General features: G+C 37.7%; 1 protein-coding gene across 2 annotated transcripts in view; it reads left to right on the forward strand.

Moving 5' to 3' along the window:
- Window positions 1-24,703, forward strand: part of NfI (Nuclear factor I) — a 436,655-nt gene that overhangs the window by 31,872 nt on the left and 380,080 nt on the right. Inside the window, exon 2 of one of the 2 annotated variants that reach the window (XM_083117283.1) lies at window positions 18,513-18,622. The exons of the other annotated variant lie outside the window; for it this stretch is intronic. Within the exon in view, the coding sequence (XP_082973409.1) occupies window positions 18,614-18,622 (9 nt within the window). The 5' untranslated portion in view covers window positions 18,513-18,613. The remainder of the gene's footprint in view (window positions 1-18,512; window positions 18,623-24,703) is intronic. 2 annotated transcript variants of the gene reach the window in all.

The following is a 24,703-nucleotide window of genomic DNA, read 5'->3' on the forward strand; positions in this document are numbered from 1 at the left end:
CGAGCGATATTTGATGTTAATACAAAAAAAAAATACTACAAACACAAGTTAGCAATGAAGATAACTTTTATCAATTAGTGTAAGATAGAAATCTTGGAGAAATATGCACCTGTAAAATAAGAAACTCATTTTATGTGTTGTATCATCACATTTTTTTCTACTTGATTGTCCGGCTGAATTACTTTTCTTTTTACCGACAACAAATTGTCATCATTTTATTAATGCTATCTACATATGTATTTGCACGAACTTTAAAAAATATCAATCCAAATACTTTGTTAGTAGTGTAGTGTTTATGTGCATGAAATATTGTTTTGAATGCTCACTAGAAATTATTTCTCAGTTGTTTATCTTCTGGAATTTTATACATACTTGGTGTTATGCGTGTCTTACAAACAGCTTACAGATACATAGTTTGGTTATTGTGATCTTTGTTTATGTTATGCTGAAAAGCATTTTTGCAGGAAATGCAACAGTGGAAGCACTTGTGGCCACACTTCATGGTGATGTATTGATTTGGCATCAGTGTACACTTGAAGGTATCTTGTAAATGGCAGAAACAAGGTATAAAAAGAACTATAGGGAGAGAGTTGTTAGTACGTGTTACTTGTGATAAAACATATTTCGACTAATCGCACCAGTGAAATTTTTCAGACTATAGCTTGTTTTTGTTAGTTAGTAGTTTATAAGGTTGATGAAATGTTTAGATAACTCCGCTTGAGTTGTGTTTTTTTCAAAATCGAAACATGCCCTCAAATTTTAGTGAACCAATTCGGAATAGTTAGTGTTATGCTACCCTCCCAAGTATCAACGATTTAAATGCAACTAGCATTTGATGTATGTACGTACATACTTGTACCAGCAATACTTTTTGCCAAATGATCATTCTCCTTGTTGCAAATATCATTTGATTGATTGATTTAGTTTATTTTACTTCGCGTTTTGTGCCTCTTGGCTAATTTGCAAAGATGGGGATGAGTGATGAAATGAGGAAATTGATGAATGGACATTCACAAACAACCAAGCCCGAGCGGGATTCGAACCCGGGACCCTTGGCGTCGCAGCGCGATGTGCTAACCACTCGGCCACAGGGTCCGACACAAAGATCATTTGAGATGTACTGTGATGATTAATGATACGTAATACAGTGCGGCCCCGGCGCCCACCCAGCGTCGAATAACATGGGTACCTGGGGGAAACCCTGGGGGGTAAAGGCGGTCAGGGGCGTGATGCTGATCACATCACCCCCACTCAACACCGGATCAAGAAAGTGTGGGGCGTTACCCCCACACCCCCTATACGCCTTCATGGCGTGGTGCTATGCACAGAAGAGCACTTTACCTTTTTTTTTTTACCTTTAATACAGTACTACAAATGCAGTCTACTGCCCACATGATATAACTTTTTTTAAATTCGCACATGCGCACATATTTCTAAAAATGATGTTAAAACTGATATTTTCCCTTCTTGGAGGTCATTGGACACATTTATATCTTGATTAGTGGATTTTACAAAGTTCGTTTAAAGTCCACCGTATTCACAAATAGACTAATTGGGACTGGACCTACAGTTTAAAATGGGATCCGAACCACTGTGCGATGTACTTCCACCGGGGATCGAGCCCGCGTCGAGGAGGCACTAAAGTAGATTTGAATCAAGCCAAGCTTTCTTTTTTTAAAAAAGACAATTTTAAACTTTCAATATTGTAGACTTTCTAAAATAAAGCAGGGTAGTAGATGGATCGCCTGTTTTGTAATCCTGCCCATTATAGTTATAAATAACTAAAAATCTGCGCTCGGTATGTGTTGTTATCAACAAGTCATGCAATCTGTATGCTGGCAGATTTAATAATTTCTGGTTGAAATAATATATTTGAGAATAGTAATGCAGTTGAGCTTTGGCTAAATTTGAGTTAATAGACATTTCAAATTACGGTTAGGTTTGGCAGGCCTCTTTGATCGATCCTCGGTGGAGGCACATTGCAGAGTGGTTCGGATTCCACACTAAACTGTAGGCCCAGTCTCTATTAACCTATCTGAGAATAAAGTGGACTTAAAAGCAAACACATTTTTGTGATTGATGAAGGCACGATCATCACAGATTGGATGAATAAGAGCTCTTTATGTAGGAAATAGAGGCAAGCCAGACGCATCACAAGAACATCTTCATCGGTTCCAAAGAATTTTCCATGTCATTGGTTTGAGAATTACATTTCGTACTGATATGTATTAATTTGGGCACTCAAATAGTTGTTTCGAAGAAGAAACCAATTTTACCGTTGTTTTGTAACCCAGGGACGTTTCGTTTACATTAGCTTATGCGGATATTGTAAACTCAGATAAAGCGAGGGGATCATCATTTTATGGCTTCTATCTTATTGTATTCTGTAGAAAGTTTTCTCGTGAGCGAAGGTAGTGCTCTCATGATAATGGGCACGAGAAGATGTCTTTTTAATGACCATAGCCTCGTGTTTGTGAGCTATGAAAGAACCCACTGAATTTTGAATTGCTAAACATTTCCAATAGTTACCCAAAATTCTGTTCCTGTTAATGTAATTTCTGGTGAGATCCTAATATTGTTTGAATATTTCAACGATATACTATTGTAAAATATTGCGTACATTAAAGCTTGACCATTTTTTAAAATACCGAACTATAGTGTGCGTGGTTTGCTGAGATAATCAGACTGGAATGATTAGTGTGATGATCTCACAAGGCAATTTTATTGTTATTCGCATACGATACACAAATATATCTCGGATTCCACTTTAAACTATAGCCTGATTAACCTATCTGAGCATAAAGTGGACTTAACACAAACTTTTGGCACATGCGTGAAGAGACGACTCCGCAGTATAGTGTTCCAGAATGTTTCAAGGGAAAGAAAATGGAAGAAAAAAATCACGACCAAAAACACTATCTTTTCGGATGTGATGTTTCAAGTATGTACTATTTAGTAAGCATCACGACTGAGAAGTGAATTGCCCATTGTAATCTGAAATCATCTTGATTTTAATATAATTTTGCACCGAGTATAGTGGAAAACATGAGTAACAAATTTAACTTTGTGTCTAGCTTGAGAAAGTTGGAACACGCTTCGTCACTTTTTTATGGCATTTATTTGATTTACAATGATGGATGAATAAAAAACTTAAAATTCCATTAATTTCTATTCGTACTTCAATGCTCTTGTAAAATACTCAAATACTTATTTTATGTTTGAAGTTACCAACGTGTTACACTGGTGGAGAATAGCACTGCTTCAGACATTTTCAAGTAGATCAACGTAGTCATTTCACACAGTCATTTCACACCTATGGAAACGTAACTCCTCGATACAAACCGTAATAACACATACCTTTTTTGATTACGTTCAAATATTCCCATAAAACATAATTTACGGACGTATGTATATGCTAAAAGAGCAATTTGCGGAACACACGAATATCGAATGCAGTACAGATTGCTAGTGAAGAGATCTGTTTACTTAAGGGCTTCCACGATGGCGCAGTGGTAGCGTCGTCGCCTTGTAATTAATGGGTCCTGGGTTCGATACCCGGTGGAGGCACATAGTGGTTCGGATCCCACTTTAAACAGTAGGTCCAGTCCCGATTACCCTTACTGTGCATAAAGTGGACTTAAAACACCAAATCAACCAACCAACCATCTGTTTACTTAGTAATGTGTCATATTTTAAACGTAACATTTTTTTTTTGCTAGTCGTGTTAGGTAGATTTAAACCTGAAATTAATGATTGCAATCTAGTACCCATTTTAGCTGAGCATAGGGTAGTGTTTAACCCTGTCGCCTTGTAATGGAGTCCCGGGTTCGAACCTCTGTGCGAGCACAGTGCAGTGGTTCTGATTCAACTTCAAACTGTAGGTCCAAATCCCCCCTTTTTAGATCTTTGAAGTCGTTCTGCCTAGAAATGTTTCAGGGAGAATGGAGTACATATTATTAATGTTCGCGTAATTTCAGTTTTCTATTCGCCGATTTTAATAAATTATTTGATCTGGAACGCAGTAAAACATGTTTCATATACTACTAGGTCTACTGTTATTCATTCATTAACTGTGGTATGTAATTTTGTAAATATATGAGTCGTTTGTTTGTTTTCTGTCTGTATCTTGGCATGGCATACTTTCTGTTTCCATGTGTGTTTCAATGTTGTCTGCATTGTTGTTTTTCTCAAGTACCGTTTAATGGACGTAATGTTTTTCGCTTTATTTTTCATAATCGATTCTATCAATCATGAAATTTCAGTGATTTGTTGCGCGTTTTAAAAGTAATTAACTACTACAGAAATGCCGCTGTTTGTTAAAACTTGTCAATATGTGCCTGAATATATGTGAACAAGCGAAATTATCACTTAATTCATAATAATATTTTCTAATTATCTTTTGATGTCATTTGAAGTAAATAATTTAAGTAAACCATGGAAACTATTTTCTAAACATGTTACTGAATGTAGTCTTTCAGTTCTTTATGTGATAGAGACAAGCACATTGACCACTGCATTCCTTCACAGACATGAGCTGATTATTGTTCATATCGTGAACTGAAATATACTCCGTTTTTGTATTGTGTGCAGTTTCAATGTGAAGAAGCACCTTTGACAGGAACATTTTAACCTTCCCCTCCCCTTTTTTTTGATACTTGGTAAGTTCCAGAGACTGCAATAATTCGACAGTTTTTAATAAAGCTGTTGAAAATTAATAATGTTCACCATTAGATTTTTACAAATTAAAACACAGCTCCCTTTAGGCGGATTTTAAAAATCTCGAAAGTAGAGAGAGAGAGAGAGAGAGAATTTTTTTTGTTGGGATTATTGGAAAATCAATTTTTGAGATAGGCAAGGTCGAAATATGTTTTATTCACAGACTTAGCATGTCTTAATGATACTCTCTCTACACAATTCCTTTCTTTCTTTCAGGTAATCATGTTTGTACGACACGCGGAGTTGATTAAGTGTACACTGATGCTGGATCAATTTCTCATCTTGGGTGTGATATAACATCTGTCAAGAAATGCTCATTTAAAAATATATGAAACATCTCACCAGACAAGTTGAGAAGAAATTGTTGTGTATGTGTTTCCCTTTTAGAACAAAGAACTCTGTGCATTATTTAGAATATCTTAAGACATTAGTGTAATCTGGTGGTTTAGTGTTATGTGGTTTACTTTGGGTAAATACTGAAACTTTTTTAACACTGAAATGATTACTCTAACGTTTCCGATTACAGCAAAAAATATTTCTAACTTGTAATTAAATAATAATACAAAATTTGAAGGGCTTATTTTAGTCGCTGAATTATTTATATGCTAGTAAATATGTCTGAAATCGTGAAGAATTAATTATTTCCGTTTCTTTGTGTTATCATCGTCAAGGGATAAAGTTTTATGGAACAAGAATTTGTGTTTTGTAGAAATACAAACAATAAATAGAGTTTTTGGAAACGTTTAATTAAGCGACTACCATTCATTTCCATTATTCCCCATTTGCTTACTAAAGTGTCTTTATATTTATGAAGCTTTTAAAATTATGTATACTGTCTGATCTTTTGAATAGGAAATGAATAATTAGCATTGTATAGTATTCTTAAGTGGGTGAGTATTACACTAGTCTTTAATATGATCGGACAGAAATTATCTGTGAAGAAGCAACCAATATGGAAACTAAAGGAAATACTAGAAATTCCTTACATTGAAAATTTGCACAATACTTTTTCAGGTTGCGTCTTTTTAATTGTGAACCGTAATTTAGATTGTATGATACGTTTCTTGGCAAGACATGCCGAGAATTCCACAATTTTGGATTAATATTCGACACTAATATGTAAAAATGAAAGCACAATAAATTCTTGATCTATCCGTTGTTTCTCCAAATTCTTAAGGTTTAGAAAGTTCTTGAAGCAGTAACGAGGAAAAAATTAACTTGTAAAAATGAAAAATGAACAGACTCGAAACAACATTGGATTTGCATTCAACTAACAACACCGAAAAATATGTCCTTTTGAAGGGGCTCTTGAATGGATTTCGCCTTGTAATCAATTGGCCGAAGGTTCGATCCCTGTGGAGGCACATTGTACAATGGTTTGGATCCCACTTTAAACTGTAGGTCCAGTCCCGATTATCCTATCTAAGTAATAGTGGACTTGAACTTTGACTAACCTTTGGCTTTTAGTTTTGAGTGCTTTACCTGTTGAATTTCAGAGGTTTTTTGGGGTGAACTGAACTTTCACCTGGTAACAACTCTTACAAAGGGACAACTGTAATGCATTTTTCATAGATTAGTAATTCGTATCTGTACATATAAACAAATACATATATTTCAACCAGAGAGAGCAGTGAAGTCGATGAGTTGAAACTAAGAAATGGTTGTGTTTCTCGAAACGGTTCCTATACTCTATTCTTGGAATCTCAAGAGCAAGCGAACTAAAATAAGCCTACTGTGCAAGTAGTGGCTCGAGAGGGCTGGACCAATGAACACGTGAGAGGGGAAGTGAGTACATGAAGAGGAAAATGCGGCTGCAGCTACGAGCTGTTAGGAGCAGGGCGTACTGTTTCGCTCCTCCCACTAGCTTTTCCCCCTTCTCTATCGTTATGCGCGGCCTTGCTTCACAGATTCTCGGGATAGAGTATAGTTGTATGCTTCCAAATTTTCTTTCAGCCTAGTTTGAGTGATAAACAGAAGGGCCACCACGATAGTGTAGTGGCTAATGCTATCCTCTTGATACCAGAAAGTTACCAGAAAGTTTCTGATTCGATTTCCTGTAGGTACAGATTTCAGCAAGAATTTTATCCTAGTCCTGATTAGTCTGTGTACAAATGATACTTAAAATAAATAGGTGCAGTCACAGTCAATAAAAATGGTTCACCTAGATCCTGAAATACTAGTTTCCCTGCAAGACGTTAGTGTGTTGCCTAATTCTACGGCGATGGTAGAAGTTGCCAGAAAATTTGCTATTAAAACCTACTTATCGCAGTTAGGCAACCTACATAACGACTTGAAAGAAAGCGAGCATTTCTGGATCTAGGTATCCCATTTTTATTGCCGCTGACTGTACATGTACTTAGGATTTTTTGAGGGGGATATGACTGTAAGGTCGGTTACGTCTTGTTTTATATTTTGCTATTTTTTCCTGCATTTGACGTTCTTTTTTTAACGAGTGCTAGGCCAAGGAGGAGCTTAAGCCTCCACTCTTTCGGCCACCCTAGTGCATGTAATTACACACTAATTTTTATGCAGCATATTTTGGTAGGCGCTATTCTATCTCCTAGAAGACTCCAGGGTAGTACCTTCTGGAGAACTTAAGTTCTCCTAATAGGAATTGGAATCTTTTTAACTTGTATTTTCTTTTGATAAAGCCTGTCATCTTTTGAATCACCATTCTTCAGAACTACGGCCAGATATACGTGAATGTCCGTAGACCGGCAAACTGTGTCAGGTTGCTTGCTAGTACTTTTCAGTCCCTCAAATTGTAAGATCTTGCCTCACTAGAGTACTCACTCTTCACTGTGTTCATGTTTCTTTAACTCCTATTGATATTAACTTTAAAATATAATTACCATTGTTGTATTACATATAATTTATTCGAGGATGAAGGGCGAATACGGCTGCTACAAAGTGTTTGAGCGGAAATCCTTAGTTGGTCTCTTCATCTGTTCATGTTTCATATTAATTTGTATATAACCATCTGTACCAAGGTAGGCCAAGTTAATGTGTCAAACAAATTCCTAAGGAGATTTCACACCGAAGTGTAAAGCGACAAGGATCGATCCAATCGTTGGCAATGTTTCAGACTGTAGCGGCATGACGCGCTGCACAAGCCTCCATTCGATTGGTCGAGGTAGCTTGTCGCTTCGCTGTGAAATTTCCCTTACAGACAATGTCTCTACCTTTAATGTCTCTACATCATTAAAAAAAATACTGCAGTCAAGGGGGTAGTAAGTGTGATTTTATGAGGAAAGTCTTATTTATCCTTGAGCTCGGTTCTCTTTCTATAAGCATATTCTAGTGTCGCTGAAGAATCCAAGAGAACCCATGTGTTCAAGAATCCCTAATAATAATAATAATAATAATGTGAACATTTTAAACCACTTCCGACATGTTTTTCGCGATCAGTTGCCTGCCCTTATAATAATATATACGAGTAATCTCATTCCATGCGTAATTTTAAGTTTGCACTTGCAATAAGTACAGAGATATCGGGAGATGAAAATAACAGATGTGGTTTCATATGCTTGCTAGTATTCACTTGCATACTGTTCACTTTTTATAAAAAACATAGTATTTATTATTTTGTACAGGGAAACTTTTTACCAGAAATTCATTGAAATATTAAGTTTATGTTTTATAATAAAATACATTTCTGCCTTGGTCAGCATGTTGAGTTTTTCATTAACATCCCATGTTATGGACTTCAAGCAACTTAATGTTAAGGCGGGTCTTTTTTGCCCAACTACGTAACAAACGCAATAGCTTGATATTTACAGTAATTGATTCATGTCTCAAAGTTAATTGGGTATCAGTACTGTTTGCAGCATTCTTCAAGACGTAGTGACAAAGCTCAATCAGATAACGATTGAGCTTTACTTCATTTCAGAGTTTATTTTGTAATTATTTGTTTTGGAAAATGCATTCAAGTGTTGCCACTTCTGGGTGTGTTTGGCCATATACTTTTTCCATTCAAGTTGTTGTTCCTCCAAAGAGAAGATGCTTTACTTCTTTCTCAGCGCGGATTCAATTAACCTGAATCATATTTAGAATGATGTTTCAACTCCAAAATATTGTCTCGTGACAGTCAAAAATTCAGCCGCTAACTTCCTACTTTTAATTGCATACTTAGTCATAATACTGTACAGTCACTTACAACATTAGACAATCATAATAGTGTGCAGTCACGTACATTAGACAAAAATAGACGAAAGGGGCCTCCCCGATGACCTTGTCGCCTTGTAATCAAGGGTCCCCCGGGTTCCATACCCGGAGCAGTTCGGATCCCACTTTAAAATGTAGGCCAAGTCCCGATTAGCCATTTTTCGAATAAAGTGGACTTAAAAACAAACAAGAAAATAGACGAACACAAATTACAGTGGATATCTTCTTCGTTGACATTTTCGTTTCAATTTTCGAAACTCACATTGTGTTAAACAATATGAACAAACATAGTGATGGCAAATTTGAATCCACATATCTTTCTGCTCTTGCGATTCTTCTCTTGAGGTTCTTTCATTGAAGTTATCCTATTCTTTTCATTGCGGCCGTAAGTAGTTGATTTACGTTTAGTTCGTTTTCGACGGCAGTTTTCGGGATGGTATGTACCGTATAAAGCCTCCTACTTTCGTAAGAATAGCAACTCATAAAAAATGTATCGAATTGTCATTCCTTGAAAATTACTGTTCCTGAAGTCAGATATTTGATGTTGCAAAAATAAGATTCTATGGTTGTATCGATTGTGTCTTCCATACACTCTGGAGTAGAATTGCATGCTGGAGCTGGATATTGGGGAAAGAGAAAAGACAAACTGCCTTTCTGCCCACGTCAGCAGATCTGGACTCAATATGGAAGAGAGCTTTTTACGATGGCGTCGTGTTGGAGCCATCGTTGAGAAGTCGCCCCATTAAACCGAGGAGTAGCAGCAAGGTTGGTTGAGTGTTTTCACTAACCAGGTTGGGAACCAGGAGCTTGACATTTTTCTGCTCTCGTGTGGCACGTGCCGCATTTGTTGTCTCCCGTGATCCTTTCCCAACTTTCGAGTAAGGGATAAAAAGAACGGATTATATTGACACGAGACTTGTCCGCATTTTGTCTTGTGCGTGAAGTCAATCTCTTTTTCTGTCTCGTCCGAGTCTCGAATTACATAGTATAAGCAATGTATTTAGTGTATACATTCACACTGTATAGAGGCAATTAATGAATTAATAACGTTTTCATCTTTGACGCCTCGTTTGGGAGCTACGAACCCGTCAAAATGGAACTTTCCCCTGAATGTATGCAACCACGCTGCACATGTCCACAGTTGCTACTAAGGGATTATGTTTTCAATTACGATAAGCAAAATAATGAGGTAACTACCTTACTAGTTGGCTAAATAGGCCGCATAGAAATATCTTGTCTCGATTTTAAAGATTTTATCTCATTCTCGGTTCGATTATATTAAAAGGCTGTCTCGAAGACAAGACCTAGACTTTTCTTGTCTCGGTACCCTTCCTTAAGGTTTTAAAAAATTTCGGAAAACCGCTTTGATATTCCAAAATATGAAAAATTACATCTGCTTAGAATTCCTTCTAGAGCATTTTCATGTAGTTGTTTCCACTGTTGTCTAGATATTATCAAAAGTTTCGCGATTACATAAGTCTATTAAACTTTTGATAATATGTAGAAGAAATTCTAAGCATATGTAATGTTTCATATTTTGAAATATCCAAGAGATTTTTCGAATGGAGAGGAAAATTTTTAAAAAATTCCGCCCATTCGGCTGCCAAAGGTCCAGCCGAGCCTTAATAAGGAGTACTTGGGATTACTACCACAGTGTAAACTATCTGCTGCTTCTACTTTTTATAAACAATTCTAACGCTACATTTTGAGAGAGCACCTCTTCTCTGGTCTTCAGGTGAATAACATTCACCGGTGATCATAAGACGGACCTGCAATTTACTCCGAATCTGTTGTTCTAACCAACACGGCTGAAAATTGTTTCCTCGATTTTGAAAATATTAATCAAAAGTTAATTTGTGTCTTGTAGTGCGTATATGGTACTCAGAAATGAAATTTCTTACATGGTAAGAAATGGAAACCCCTTCACATGTTCTGTATCATCGGTTCAATAATAAAGACTACTTTAGCTGGAGGGATAAACAACTTTAAACTCTTCCTTATTTATTTGAAAAATCCGGAATACAGAGAGAATCCATTTTATATCAGGATATCAACAAAAAGAAAGAAAAGAAATTAACAATTGAGAAGCACGGACACAAACACACATATATATGCAACAAGGGTATAAAAATATTAATTACTCTTCAGCTGTTTGATGCACGCCTTTCTGAAAGCCTTCTTAGATGGAAGCCTGGAGGATCATTTAGTGTATTGTACCTTGTTTGTAGCCTATACCTATAGAGAAGTGATATTTCTTCTAGGGATAGCCTTGAGGCTTTTGTGTAAAAGAAGTTGTTACATTTACTGTTGGTACGTGGGATCCGGATGTGAAGATGTGGCAAGTTAGTGAAAAGTTGTCCATTCATGATTCTGAAAGGAAATGTAAGATCTAAAACTTGGCGGCGAAGGTAAAGGTCGTGAATTTGAAGAGTGGATAGAATTTGTTCCTAGTCCTTGCAAATAAATAATAGTAAAACATGTTCCACCTCCACGGTGGAATGGCTACAATAAGGCATTACGACGTCGAGAACTCGAGGTTTAGAATCCTGGCTAAAGCATTCTTTGTGTTCATCTATCTCATCAATTCACCATTCATCATGATGTCACTCGAGAGGTAGACAAGGAGCGAAAATCGAACAAAATACAATAAAACGTATAAAGCACAAGAAATATACTACACCTAAAGATTTAAACTGCTTCCAGTTTTATCCAGTTGTAGTCAGTTGGAACGCAATTAAAACTTTACATGTGGAATTTCTACCAGAGTTACCACACACGCACACACAAATACTGTCTAAGGGTTCGAATTCCGGCCTGGGCATGGGTGTCACTTCATCAGTTTCATCACTCATCCTCATCTTGATCATTAGACAAAAGTGGCAGAAAGCGAAGTAAAGTAAACCAAATCAATAGCAATAACAAGAACGTAAATACTCTGTCATTATTTTATACTAGGAATTGGATTACGTATTTTTGACAAGTAAATAAGATGTGATAATACTCAGGTTTGCTCGACTGTAGAATGTTTGAAATCTTTCAATTTGATGATAACGCGTGGTTGAAGTTAGTTCTAAAATGCACTTTGTGAGGTTTTCTAGGCAACAAAAAGTAAAGCTTTATCTGTGCTTTGCATCGTCCGATGAATGCACCTAGCGGGCGTAAAGTTAGAGTCCCAATATATTCTCGATCTCGACCATAACGTTCTGTCCGCCACGCTCTCAGCTACCTATTAATCAGAGACTGAATGATCCCGTGAGCTGCTTTATGCGGAGATACCCACCCCGAGAATCGAATTCGGGTTTTCTATCGACTAAACCATCTTCTCTCTCTCTCTCTCTCTCTCTCTCTCTCTCGCGCGCGCGCGCGCTCGCTCTCTCTATATGTGCATGCGTGTTTGTGTGCGTATTTCATTAAGCATGACAGAAGTGTACTGGATCACTCGCGGATGTAGGGTTAGCAGTACTAAATATAAGGACTGGAGGCTTGTTTTCAAGATGTAACTGTAAATTAACACCGAAGAAACCTTTGATCTCCTGCATAGCGTACATCGAAAGATGGGCGTATTATTTTACGTCTGAGGAGATACTTTAACTACGTTGGTAGTCCCTTTGGACGAATGCTTGTCTGAAAAAAAAAAAATCCACCAACGCAGTGAACGGCTGCAGTGGAGGTAAACAAGCCATCATCCACCAGGAAAGCAAACCTTTGTATCGCTCAACAGAGGGCATGTTTTGAGTCGATTCGTGTCCTGTTCAAACGGCATTATCACCGGACAGAAAATATACCGAGGAAAGCATAGATTGTTCCAACTATCGTCGAATATCTTTACAAGTTTCGCTCAAAATCTAACAGCTGAATGATTGGGCTTCCTAACCTTCCTATATTTTGGTAAAGATGTCCATTTACTGAGAAAGACAGATGATATCTGCATGCTTTCCGTTACATTTTTGCAATTATACATTTAAGTTTGTATTAGCGCCATTTATACTCAGATTAGATAAGCAATTAAAGTGAATTCTGAAGTACAGAAATGGGAACCAAATTGGAGAATCTAACTCGGTTAATTTGAATACAAGAAAACTGTGAAAAACCACTAATTTATCGGAAAGATCGAAATAATACTACAACCGAGCCAATACCGCTTTGAACCGATACCAATGCAGACACTCGCACCGAATCCCACCGATACCGATACTTGAAAATTGAAATAATTGAAAGTTGTGCAAAATATTGGTTAACATTTGTGTGTAAGTATTCCATTCTAATTATGTGCATCAATTTGCCAACGCTTTGGTTTTATAATATTCAAGAATTACATCGGATTATTAAATTACATCTTATGTTATTACAAAATTAAGTTTTTTCACGCAAAACTGGTGCAAAAGAAAAATAATCTTCGAAATTTGCATAATTTCCAGGATAATTAGACTCCTCCAAAGTGTGGCGCCGCATTTTTGCTGAATCCGTGAAAGACGAACATGCCAGAAGAGTATCGGTCGGTTTTGAGTTGGTGTTTTAAGTCCACTTTGTGCACAGTTAGGCTAATCGGGACTGGACCTACAGTTTAAAGTGGAATCCGAACCACCATGTCCCTCCACCGGGTATCGAACCCGGGACCCCTTGATTACAAGGATACGACGCTACCACTGCGGCATCGAGGAGACCCAGTAACGGTCGGTATCTGTATATAAATTCCAACCGATGTGTCGGTATCGGCACAGCCCTAAAAAGTACATGTATAATGATCTAGTACCTTTCCAAACCATTGTTGTTTATTCTCCTCAACAACAGTTTGAATCCAATCATTCATAAATTTTGCTAAATACTTGATGGTGATTGTATAGCAGCAAGCGAGACCTATCCTTTGGGGAATGCAGTATGTTGTCAACGACACGAACTTCGGAGACTATTAAGCTAAATCATGTAGGTGTGTATTCGCTTGATGCGGAATTTTATGGAACGACTTTCCCGGTTTCGGTTTTCATTGGGCGAGTGATTCGTATCCACTCGGGACACTCTCGTGCATCAAATGCCGGCTGATCACAGAATTCAACTTTGATATGGATTCGTGGAAGTGGGAACATGGATCCAATTCTCGCCAGAACTTTCGCCAATCGACTCGGTGAATTGGTATTGCTCGAAGGGCATATATTATTATTTCAGTTCGTCAGGTAAGTCTGACAAACTCTGTACGATCTACCCTCAAGTAGGTCAAACCTAGGGGTTAGTGATGTAAGGGGACATACTTTTTTGTAGCGGGAAATAGAATGAACCGAGTGTTGAAACGTTGTGTGTGTTTTAGGGAAGGTAGTGATAACCAGGAGTAAAATAATAATGGATAAAAATGTAAGTGATCTACAAATTAAAATTATCTACAGGGAAAACATTTTTACATGTCTGTTATTACATAAAAATACAAGTCATTTTTGTTTTGCACATTGTGGCAAAGGACAACACTTTATTTCACAATCACATATACAGTTTGCATTTATTTCCATTGTGTTAATACGATAAAAGAAACTAGTTTTCTTTTAGGGCGTTTTCCTTTGGAAAATTTATTACTGTGGAGACCCTCATGTTGAAATCCTGTCCCCAATTTTGACGTTTTCGAAAATTTGTCTACACTATACTTTTAGAGCTTAGGGAAAGAAACTGTAAGGTTGGTAGGACATGAATTGCGCTAGTCTAGCAATTGGAACTTTGAAATACAGTTCATAGTTTGGGAAGGAAAGGTGAAGCAAGTCACCAATTTTGTGGCGACAACTGCCGTAAATTTCTAGATTTTGAGCAGAAAACTTTACAACAGCCAGATACTTTTCACTACACTTGGTATTGCATTTGAGTAAGTGGTTGTAGCGTTTCAAGATGGCTGATGAAAAACCTGTTTTGCCTATGCTGCAAGCACTCTGTTGTCACCAAAATTTGGAAAGTAGAACTGGCGCGGTCGATGTGCGCATGCGATATTTGCATTTTGAGACTGGCTTATCGTAAGAGCGGCTCACGGGTCCCGGGTTCGAATTCCGGTCTGGGCATGGGTGCTTTTGTGAGCGTTCCTTCATCAATTTCATCACTCATCTTCATCTTCGCGATGAGGCAAAAGTGGCAGAAAATCGAAGTAAAATATATCAAATCAAACCAATGAAATCGTAAGAGCGGGCCATGAAACCGAAACATTCTCGTTTTTCTGTTCGTTTCTGTTGTATTATATTCATATTTTTTTGCTTGTTTATGGAAGATCAGTTCAGCTTGAATAAAATAGAATGGAGATAGTACATTCGTACATTTTCACTTTTAATATAATTTGATCACGTGATCAGCAGTATAGTAATTCCACGTAACATAATCGTTAATGAGATGGACCTTAATATGTTGAATTAGGTGTCAATATTGTTGACACCTCTTTTTTTATTTGAGCCGGCCCCTGGCGGAGTGGTTAGCACATCGCGCTACGACGTCAGGGGTCCCGGGTTCGAATCCTGGCCTGGGCATGGATATTTGTGAGTGTCCATTCATCAATTTCAGCACATTATCACTCATCCCCATCTTCGCAAATTAGCCAAAAAGTGGCACAAAAAGCGAAGTAAAATAAAGCAAGTCAATCAATATTTTCTAATTTGTGTCTGTGTTGTCCTTGCAGTTTAGTAACAATGTTAAGTGACAGTGCTAACGATAGTTTAAAGTGTCGTCCTATTGTAGTTTAAAAATGCTTTATTTGCAGCGGTGTTCAGCCAGCCTGTAAAGTGCAAGATTATGGCATACATTTATTTTGATTCATCCTACAGTTAAATTTGAACATGTGGAATTCAGTTTCCTAGTTTGAATTTTTTTTTAAAGAAACAATAATTTTGCTTGCGAATCACGTTATCTGCCCGACTTGGGTACACATCCTTGTTTAAGCTGATTTTCTGTTGAAGTCGTGCAATCCAAACTGCTTTAAGGCTCGGAGTTTCCCTACTAATGGTGCTATTGACACATTTGGCATCTGTGAGAGGCTCTGTTTGTTCAATCTGCATCCGAAGAGGTGAATGCCAATGATTTATCAGACTTGTCATGTTGAGTGTGGAGAGTTTACTAAAGCTCATCGACTTGCTCTGGCAATATTTTCTTGGCTCGTGTGCTAGAGTTTCCCCGTTGACTTGGCAGCCCAACACACAACCATTACCTTGCTCAACTGTAACAACAGTATCGTGGCAGCCAAAGTATACTAAGAAGTTACGTGCCTAAGATAGGCCAAACTTTTACTTGTACCTAAACGTGTACTCAAAAAACTCATTTAACCTACAGATCAGAGGCAAGCGCAACGCAGTGTGATGAATTTGAAGATGTTCTTTTAGGGATGGATCATAAATGTAGTAAAATCGAAATATATATATAGCCTATATATATATAGTTGGGCTGAGAAACGAAAACTAGGGAGAAATACTACGTAAACACATTAGTTACTTACTGTGCACTGTTCAGATATGCCCCGTAAAGGGAGAAAAGGCTACTATGTCAAGAAAACTCTTCAGGGATTGCATTGAGCATTGCGTCTTTGCTTCATTTCATGTCTGACACTTATCTTTGGACCGATATTCATGCTATGAGGATTTGGAAATGTACGAGAAGACCCATCAAATTACAAGTGATGGTATAGAATTTCTGAATGTCAGAATATTATATATATTCACGGATTTCTATAGCACTAGTTACTCTTGATAGTTTTTCATTTGGTTATGAGTTATATGACGCCACAGAACATTGCTCCATTAAGGTATGACATGAGTACAAGTTTGAGTATTGCCAAATAAGCCAAGATATCTCTCGTATTCGAAAATTCCAGGCACAGTTCTCCATGAACACTACACTGGTTTGAACTTCTTTCTGGTTGGAGACTGTGGATGCTACCAGGTCATCGACTTAGCTTTCCTTTGTAGAGTAAAGCGGAAAACTCAATTCTCCGCGTAGCGCTGAAGGTGTTGCCTAGTTTGTGGGGAATACAGAAGGAAGAATGATGCTTCGAGAGAGATTGAACCTTATTTCCAGTGAGTAAATCTGTACACTGTGGCATTGGCATCGCTTGCAAGATCAACAGACGAGAGTGACAGAAAATGCCTTTGTTCACAGTCAAGACTGCCTCACTACGTTTATCATATTAGCATTGTACAATGCTACCATGCTTCTTGCTGACGATGAAAGTCCTCCTTATAGGAAAGAAACACTGAGTGTCGCCACTATCTTCAAATCAAAACTGTGTATCGTGACGAATATATCTCCTTGTTGAATACATATTCGTGAAATGTATTTTTCAGCGAGCGTATAATGAGTTAACTGTACTTTTTCAACATATTTTAATTCAAGAGAATTTATTGGGCATACGGTCACCTTTTGTACTAATCAGAGCGCTTATAACTTTAATCATATTTTATGTTTCTTTAAAGTTCCTTGAGATTGGAGAGAAAAATATTATTCCAGACATTCTGTTAATTTATTTTCTAACTGTTTATTTACTTGTTTGTCATTTAGGTATGTATGGTCGAAATTTTAACGAGAGACAAGAGAATCATTAATTATGATGGAGCAAAAAAAAGAGATTGAATTTATAGTTGTTGTTTTTTTAACATCCAAGGGGGATTCCAGTAACTTCTTTTGAAGTACTGGAATAATTAATATATATAAAGTATACCCCCCAAAGGCTAATAATTAGCAACCAGATGGGGATGCAGGGTTCAGGGGGAATTTTCCTCCCCCCCTTACAAATACCACCGTGGAAATAATTGGAAAACACTGCCTAAAATTTCTATCCGTTGGAACGATAATTAAGACAACGTAAAACTATAAAGTATACTTGACTGACAATTTATAAATAAGGTACCTGAACCCAATATAGCCTACCTAAGTTTTGCGACTGTTTCTAATGGTGCACAAAGTCTGAAAGGTAAAACTAATCGCAAGATTTAAAAGAGGGAACATTTCTGGACGTTTACTGAAAATTGGAGCCAGTTCCAAATAATGACATGGGTGCAGTGAAAATTTTGTTAAAAAGTAACATTTAGGCCACATTGGGTACATATGGTACCTTACGATCTCCCAGTAAGATTTTATGGAGTAGCTGGCATTGCAGCTGTTATGATGAAGGGGGGAGGGTTGTTTTAGATGTGCAGTTAAGGAAGTGGATATCGTTAAGTGGAGTTTTCTTAAAGTTTGTGTTTCGATAACTTTACGATGGACTATCTGATATTGTTTGTAGAATTGTTTTCGCGAAGAAAAATCTCATGAGGATATTTTTATGTATTGTTTGCACGCGTATTCTTTACAAGAGTACATTGCGCTACATTACTGTTTGAAAATGTTGTATTCCCTCTTTTCTTAATTGATACTTTCCATTTAATGATTGTGTCTCCCGTTATAGGAATGGACCTTGTGATCTTTTCCACATTTTATACATTATCACACGTCTGAAATTTTTCTGTGTGCAAACGTATAGTATGCTTGTTTGGCTACAGCAAAATTAAATGTGATAACTTGAATAAATTGCCTTAATGTGTATCTAAGGAGAGGATTTAACATTCAAATGTGGGCATTCACGTTAACAACTGGCTCTCACGGTATGTTGTATCAAAGGTTGTTTTTGTTGTTTTTTGTCGTTGTAGGTTAGACCAGGGTGGCAGTACGAGCGGGCAGAAGACGTGGTTGTAATAAGCGGGCTCAGTCTCCCACCCCCTTATCCTGCATCCCTTGGACAAGCTCACCGATGGGTCTGGTGAGTTCACCCTCACAATCACTCCACAGTTATCTAGCTTAGCGGCATGTTATCCTTCGACCTTTCAGTTATTATTATTATTATTTGTTTGGAAATCAAAAGTAAGGGAGGCTGACTTGTAGATTTTTTCAGTGTACATATTACATATTCGTCGTTGTTTTATTTGGATGGGATACAACGCCATATATGTTCTTGTACAAGAAAAAAATAATTTACTAGTGCATAATAAATTCTGCGTTATGGTTGGTGTGTTTATATTCCTTTTTTTACAAGTTCTGTACAGATTGTTGAGGAATGATCAAATGGTGAATTCCATCATTTGCTAAGGACTGAAAAACATCATTAACGAGGTTAGGCAACCGGAAGAAGGCAAATAAATTAACATGGAATGTTTCAAACTAATTTAGATGAACTTCTAACGGAAGTTCTTAGCAAATTGTCGTAGAGAAATATTATTGTGAGGCGTGACTAAACAGCTGTGTTGTTTTTAATTTGCTATGTTATCAAACGAATATTCAATTTGGCACACTACATAAATATAAAAATCATAGTTGTTGTTTCGTATTGATTGGCATCTCGGTAGTGACGTGAATATTAACATTTTCAGGTATCATAATAAAAATGTTGACGCATTACGAGTTCAAGTTCCCTTGAATTCATGAACTCACCATGCTGCAGAGTAATTCATATACATTCTCAGAAGAAAAGTAAAATCTGCGCTTGGTCGAATTCGATTCCTGTAGAGAGAGAGAGCAACTGATCTCTCCTACGGTTGGGTAGGCCTAACTTTAGGATTCACTCGGTCTCCTATCAATTTAGTACCTCGAAAACATTCTTCGGCATCAAAGGTAATGAGAACGCAATGCACATGTGATAATATTAACAGTGTTCATTCAGTGGGAATGCAGTAAAATAATATTGGAAAATATCGTTAACCACAACGCATATGGCACTTACGTATTATTAAAGATAGCCAGCTCATGCCACTACAATAATTTTGCTTCCAGCACGTTCAACATGGTCTTCCTTATATTACTAGGTGACAGAAAATGGAGTGAATCATACGTAGTTGTTTTCTTGTAAGCTATACTAACTAACAAAAGAGCTAAGAACTGTAAATACATGATGTTATGTGTTTCTGACAGATCTGCAATAAGATCCATTATAAGCTCGTCATGTATTAATTACTGCCAACGAACCAGAATGCCATCTCAAGAAAGCCTCCCCGATGGCGCAGTGGTAGCGTCGTTGCCTTGTAATCAAGGGGTCCCGGGTTCGATACCCGGTGGAGGCACATAGTGGTTCGGATCCCACTTTAAACTGTAGGTCCAGTCCCGATTAGCCTTACTGTGCACCAAATCAAACAACCAACCAACCATCTCAAGAATTAGTCCTGTGTAAATAGCAACGTTATCTAATATTTCATGTTTTTTGTACTCTTATGCAAATCCCAATATTAGAAATTCTTGAATATTTGATTATACCTCCTCCCTTTATTCTCGCATATTGCAATAGCCATTGACTTTATACACCCAGGTAGTTGAGTATGATTTTCTTTATTACCTGTTCTTCTTTTCTTGAATTCCTGTTTACTTTCGAACTGAAATTGTTTTAGCTAGACCATTTTATGAAAACAAATTTGGAGAAAGCAAATTCTTTATACAGTGTCCACCAACACTTTCCATATTTTTCAAAACGCCAGTAAGAGACTGAGAAATTCTTTGTCTTTCGACCAACCAAATCTCAAAGAGTAATTGTTATTATGCATAACAGAAAATGTACTGTTTTACACAAAATTAATCAATCGTATGTGCTATTTTCATCTTCAAATTTATTACAATTATCATTATAATTAGTGCTGTATAAGGTTGTATACTGTTCCTAGCACTTAAAATAAACTATTATTTTTATTAATTAAATCAGAGAAACCTACACAACAAATATTATCTTGTGTTTGTCAGGTCGCAGGTTCAAATCTTGCGACCAACCATGCTGACTGAGGCTTTTAATGGTTTCCTTTAGTCACACCAGGCGAATGCTGGACTGGTGCATTTAACGAAGACCACAGACGATTTCTTCAACTTATCTGTCCAATTCCTTACATCATATACGTTCTATCTCAACCTTTGTCACTGTTAACCAAATTCTATAAATAATTAAATTAACCAAAATGATGTTAATTAAATCAACCAAAAACTAATGTTATAATGAACAGGTGATGGGAGAAACACAACGATTCATCCATACCTTGACCTCTGGTTTTGCAACGCTTGGCACTGACCATTCCGACCTGGGAATGCGTGTTCTTTGTGAGTGTCCCTTCATCAATTTCATCATATCATCACTCATTCTCATCTTCGATATTAGCCAGGAGAGGCAGAAATCGAAATAAAATAAACCAAATCAATAAATAAATTAATCAATGGAATATAGTAAATACACTCATTGTTTCACATTGAGCTAACATTTTCTTTCGGACAGACTGACGCTAATGCTGATTTGTTGAATTACTTAACGTCGCGTATATGTGCGATTTGGATAATAGCGACGGTGAATATGAGAGGACGAAGGATTGATTGAGTTCGTGTTTCAAGTCCACTTTATGCACAGTAAGGCTAATCGGGACTGGACCTACAGTTTAAAGTGGGATCCGAACCACTATGTGCCTCCACCGGGTAAGAGAGGACGAAGGAATGTGAGGAAGTGATCAGGAAACGAAAGACAATATTTGTGGGTTTTCTCCAAGAAAATATAATATAATCTTATAGTGGTTTATTAGGCAAGTAACAAAGATCGTGGTCAGTCCAGTTCTTTTGGAGCTCTAATACTTTACATTCCCGATTAGTGACAGAGTATTATTAAGGCTCCTTTAATTGTTTTCGCCGTTTGTACATTTTTCCAACCTTCATCTCTCGGTCTTCCGAGCCATCCTTGCACGTAGGAATATAATACTATAAATTAATCCTGAGAAATTTTAAATGTTTACACAAACTGTAACTCATCCGTAGAGTTTGGAATTTAGACGTACAGTTCAATGCAGTTTTTATTGTATGTTGAGTACACACACTAATTCAGAAAATCCCGAAGATTATTATAACGCTGATATTACTGCTAACGATTATCAAATGTAATAGAAACCAACCATTGGTAGCTTATCATGGGGTTTCTGCCGCTGGCAAAATTGCAACACTAATTCATTGATGGTTTTCACGTAATAACCAAGAACACGAAGCTTTTTATGTACTACAGGCATGCATTTTACTGTTTGTGTGTGTTTTTTTAGGTCTCTCCTAGTTTCTAGAAATCCAGTACCATTTTTCTACGTTGAACGTACAGCGAATAAACAATGTGCCAGTAGGCATCCTTTCTCTCGTTGTCCACCAGCCGTTGGGTCTTACGTCAAGAATCGGGAATGATGAACATGATTGTGTTTTGTTTCTTGCACTTTTGAGTTGGCGTACGTACGAGACTTTTAACAGTAACAAAGCGAAAAGAGTTGATGTTCTCTAGAAACAATTTCTCAACGATGAACGAGTTTTTTGAACTTAAGTTTGGTTTCTTTTAAGGTCACTTTATGCACATATTGGCTAATCGAAACTGGACCTACAGTTTAAAGTAGGATCCAGACCACTGTGGGTCTCTACCGGGTATCGAACTCGGAACCCCTTGATTACAAGGCAACGACGTGACCACTGGCCCATGGGGGAGGACCAATGAAACTGGAACATATTTGTATATTCTGCATTACGAGTGTGTTTTCGATGCAGTGGTGGCCCCAATACATCAAACTGAAAGTCACGGGCACAAAGTAGACAACGGAAAACTGAAATGGTATCTAGGCAACAGCATTAATTCGTCATCAGTTTATCATTGATTTTTTTCTAGAATTTGCTGTTCTGTGAAAAAAAATATATATATATAAATAAATTCATTACGTGTAGGAGGGATGGAGATAGAATGCATCACGTTGTACAAAACATGCTCGTGCTCACACCACTCACAATCTTTTAGTGAATCGGTGACATAGTCGATAAACGCATATCTGACGTCATAGTGGATCAAGGGTGAATTTGATGTAAGCAGGATATCAACTCGCTGGCTGAAACCTTTGACCTGAAAAATAACGCCTGCTCTCTCCCCCCCCCTCTCTATTTAAACTCGGCTTGATATTTTTTAGCAGTTGAATAACTTGTGAAGATTTTTTTTCAATGTCATGTAACGATTCTTATTCGTGTTTTGTGCTTTCTGTGGAGTTATACAGTGCGTCATGCGCAATGTAAAATGTTAGTTTGCTGTTGGATGGTGCAACCAGAAGACTGAAAATTATAAACAAGAAACGTACGTGTTGATTTCATAGTCCTAATGTCATCATCCTTATCAGTAGAAGGTGGAAGGAGAAACTTGAAATGGATATATCTATCGCCTGATTTCCTCAAGATGGGATGTTAACCATTCTCTATATTGAGGTCAAAAAGTCCACACAAACTCTCGTGCGTATATGCTTCGCAACTATATGAGATTAATCCTAATTAGATAGATACAAGGCAAGATTTTTAGATTGTGCCATTGGTGAAAGTTTCTACAAGAGTACCTTTCTACCTTAACCCATTCTCCCGACTTTCCCCTTGAATTTTGTAGTTTTATTAGTTTTAGTTTCCTTTCGTGCTGATTTTTTCACTCTACCATTTTCTGTTTTATCTTGGAAATAATTTCTAATTTTAAGATACCATTCAAGGCCTTTCTTTTTTTTTAAAATCGTGACAGGGCGAAAGTCTTTACCGCTTCTCTGTTTTGAGTAAATTTTAATTAATTCCTACTTAATAACCGGAAGAGCTCCCACGTAACAGTACTGTTGGCGCTCTTACCTTTCGTGCGAGCTGTCTCAGGTTCGATACCGGCGGGAGCCCGAACATTTCTGTGTTTACTCAACAGTGTTAGGACGGTTGTGGAGATACTTGAAAAGAAGAAGTATACTCTGTCCCAGGAATATGTGGAGCAAGCGAACGGAAACTAGTTCTCTGCGCAAGTAGTGACTCAAGAGGGCTCGACCTATGAGCACGTAAGAGGGAAAGGAGAAAGCTACAGCCATTTGCAACAACGTGTACTGCTTCGTTCCTTCTACTCGCTTCTCCCCTTCTTTATACACTATCCCAGGAATCTACGGAGCAAGGCCGCGCATATCGGCAGAGAAGGGAAGTGAGTTGGCGGAGCGAATGGTAACTGCAATCACTTCCCCCTCCACGTAATCCCTTTCCCTCTCACGTGTTCATTGGTGGAGCCGTCTCGCGTCACTACTTGCGCAGAGACTTGTTTTCGTTTGCCTGCTCCAGAGATTCCTGGAACAGAGTATAATGAACTCCAGTCTAGAAATCCAGGGAACAGCGACGATGGAACTCGATGCTCTGACCATACGTCACACACTGCCTTGGTTCTTGAATCACGGAGCTTAGTTTTAATACCAATAGACGCATTAAGGCTTCCACCAGGACGGGACGTTGCTGTGCATTCGCCACAGCGGTTAGAATTGCCCATGCGAATCTCTTTTTGTAGCAAGTCTCAATACGCACACATGGGCAGGAAAGTTGCCAATTTAGCGTCGCTTGTTATTTAAAATATCTTTCAGATTAGATTTGCAAGGCCGTTCCCCACGTGTCGTCCCTGGTTACGCCAGCGATGCCGCACCCCATTGAAGGAACCCATAAAGCACTCTGGCGTCAGGGACTCTCCGCCTTTCATTATAATTAGCCCAGAGGCTTACTATCACATGCTTGTTACGGTTATCTGCGTGTGAGCCAAGGGGTTGATGATTCCTGATTCGAATTTGAATTGTTCGGAAGAGTATGCATTTTCATTTCGTCCCTTTCCGAATATCCTACACACAAAACTCGAAGTGCATAAGACTGATGCATTTTTGGTCCAATTTACACAATTAAACGAATAATTGTGGTTTCTTTGAAATAATCATGTTTGGTCTTCTCAATTGATGCATTAAAGTGTATCACATGGAACAACAGCCAATAGAAAGTACCATTTGTTGCATTTCTCTGTGTATATTTACACACTAAAATTGCATAATTACCA

The sequence above is a fragment of the Lepisma saccharinum genome, chromosome 2 (genome assembly GCF_977018435.1).
Source record: "Lepisma saccharinum chromosome 2, izLepSacc3.1, whole genome shotgun sequence".
NCBI lineage: Eukaryota > Metazoa > Arthropoda > Insecta > Zygentoma > Lepismatidae > Lepisma > Lepisma saccharinum.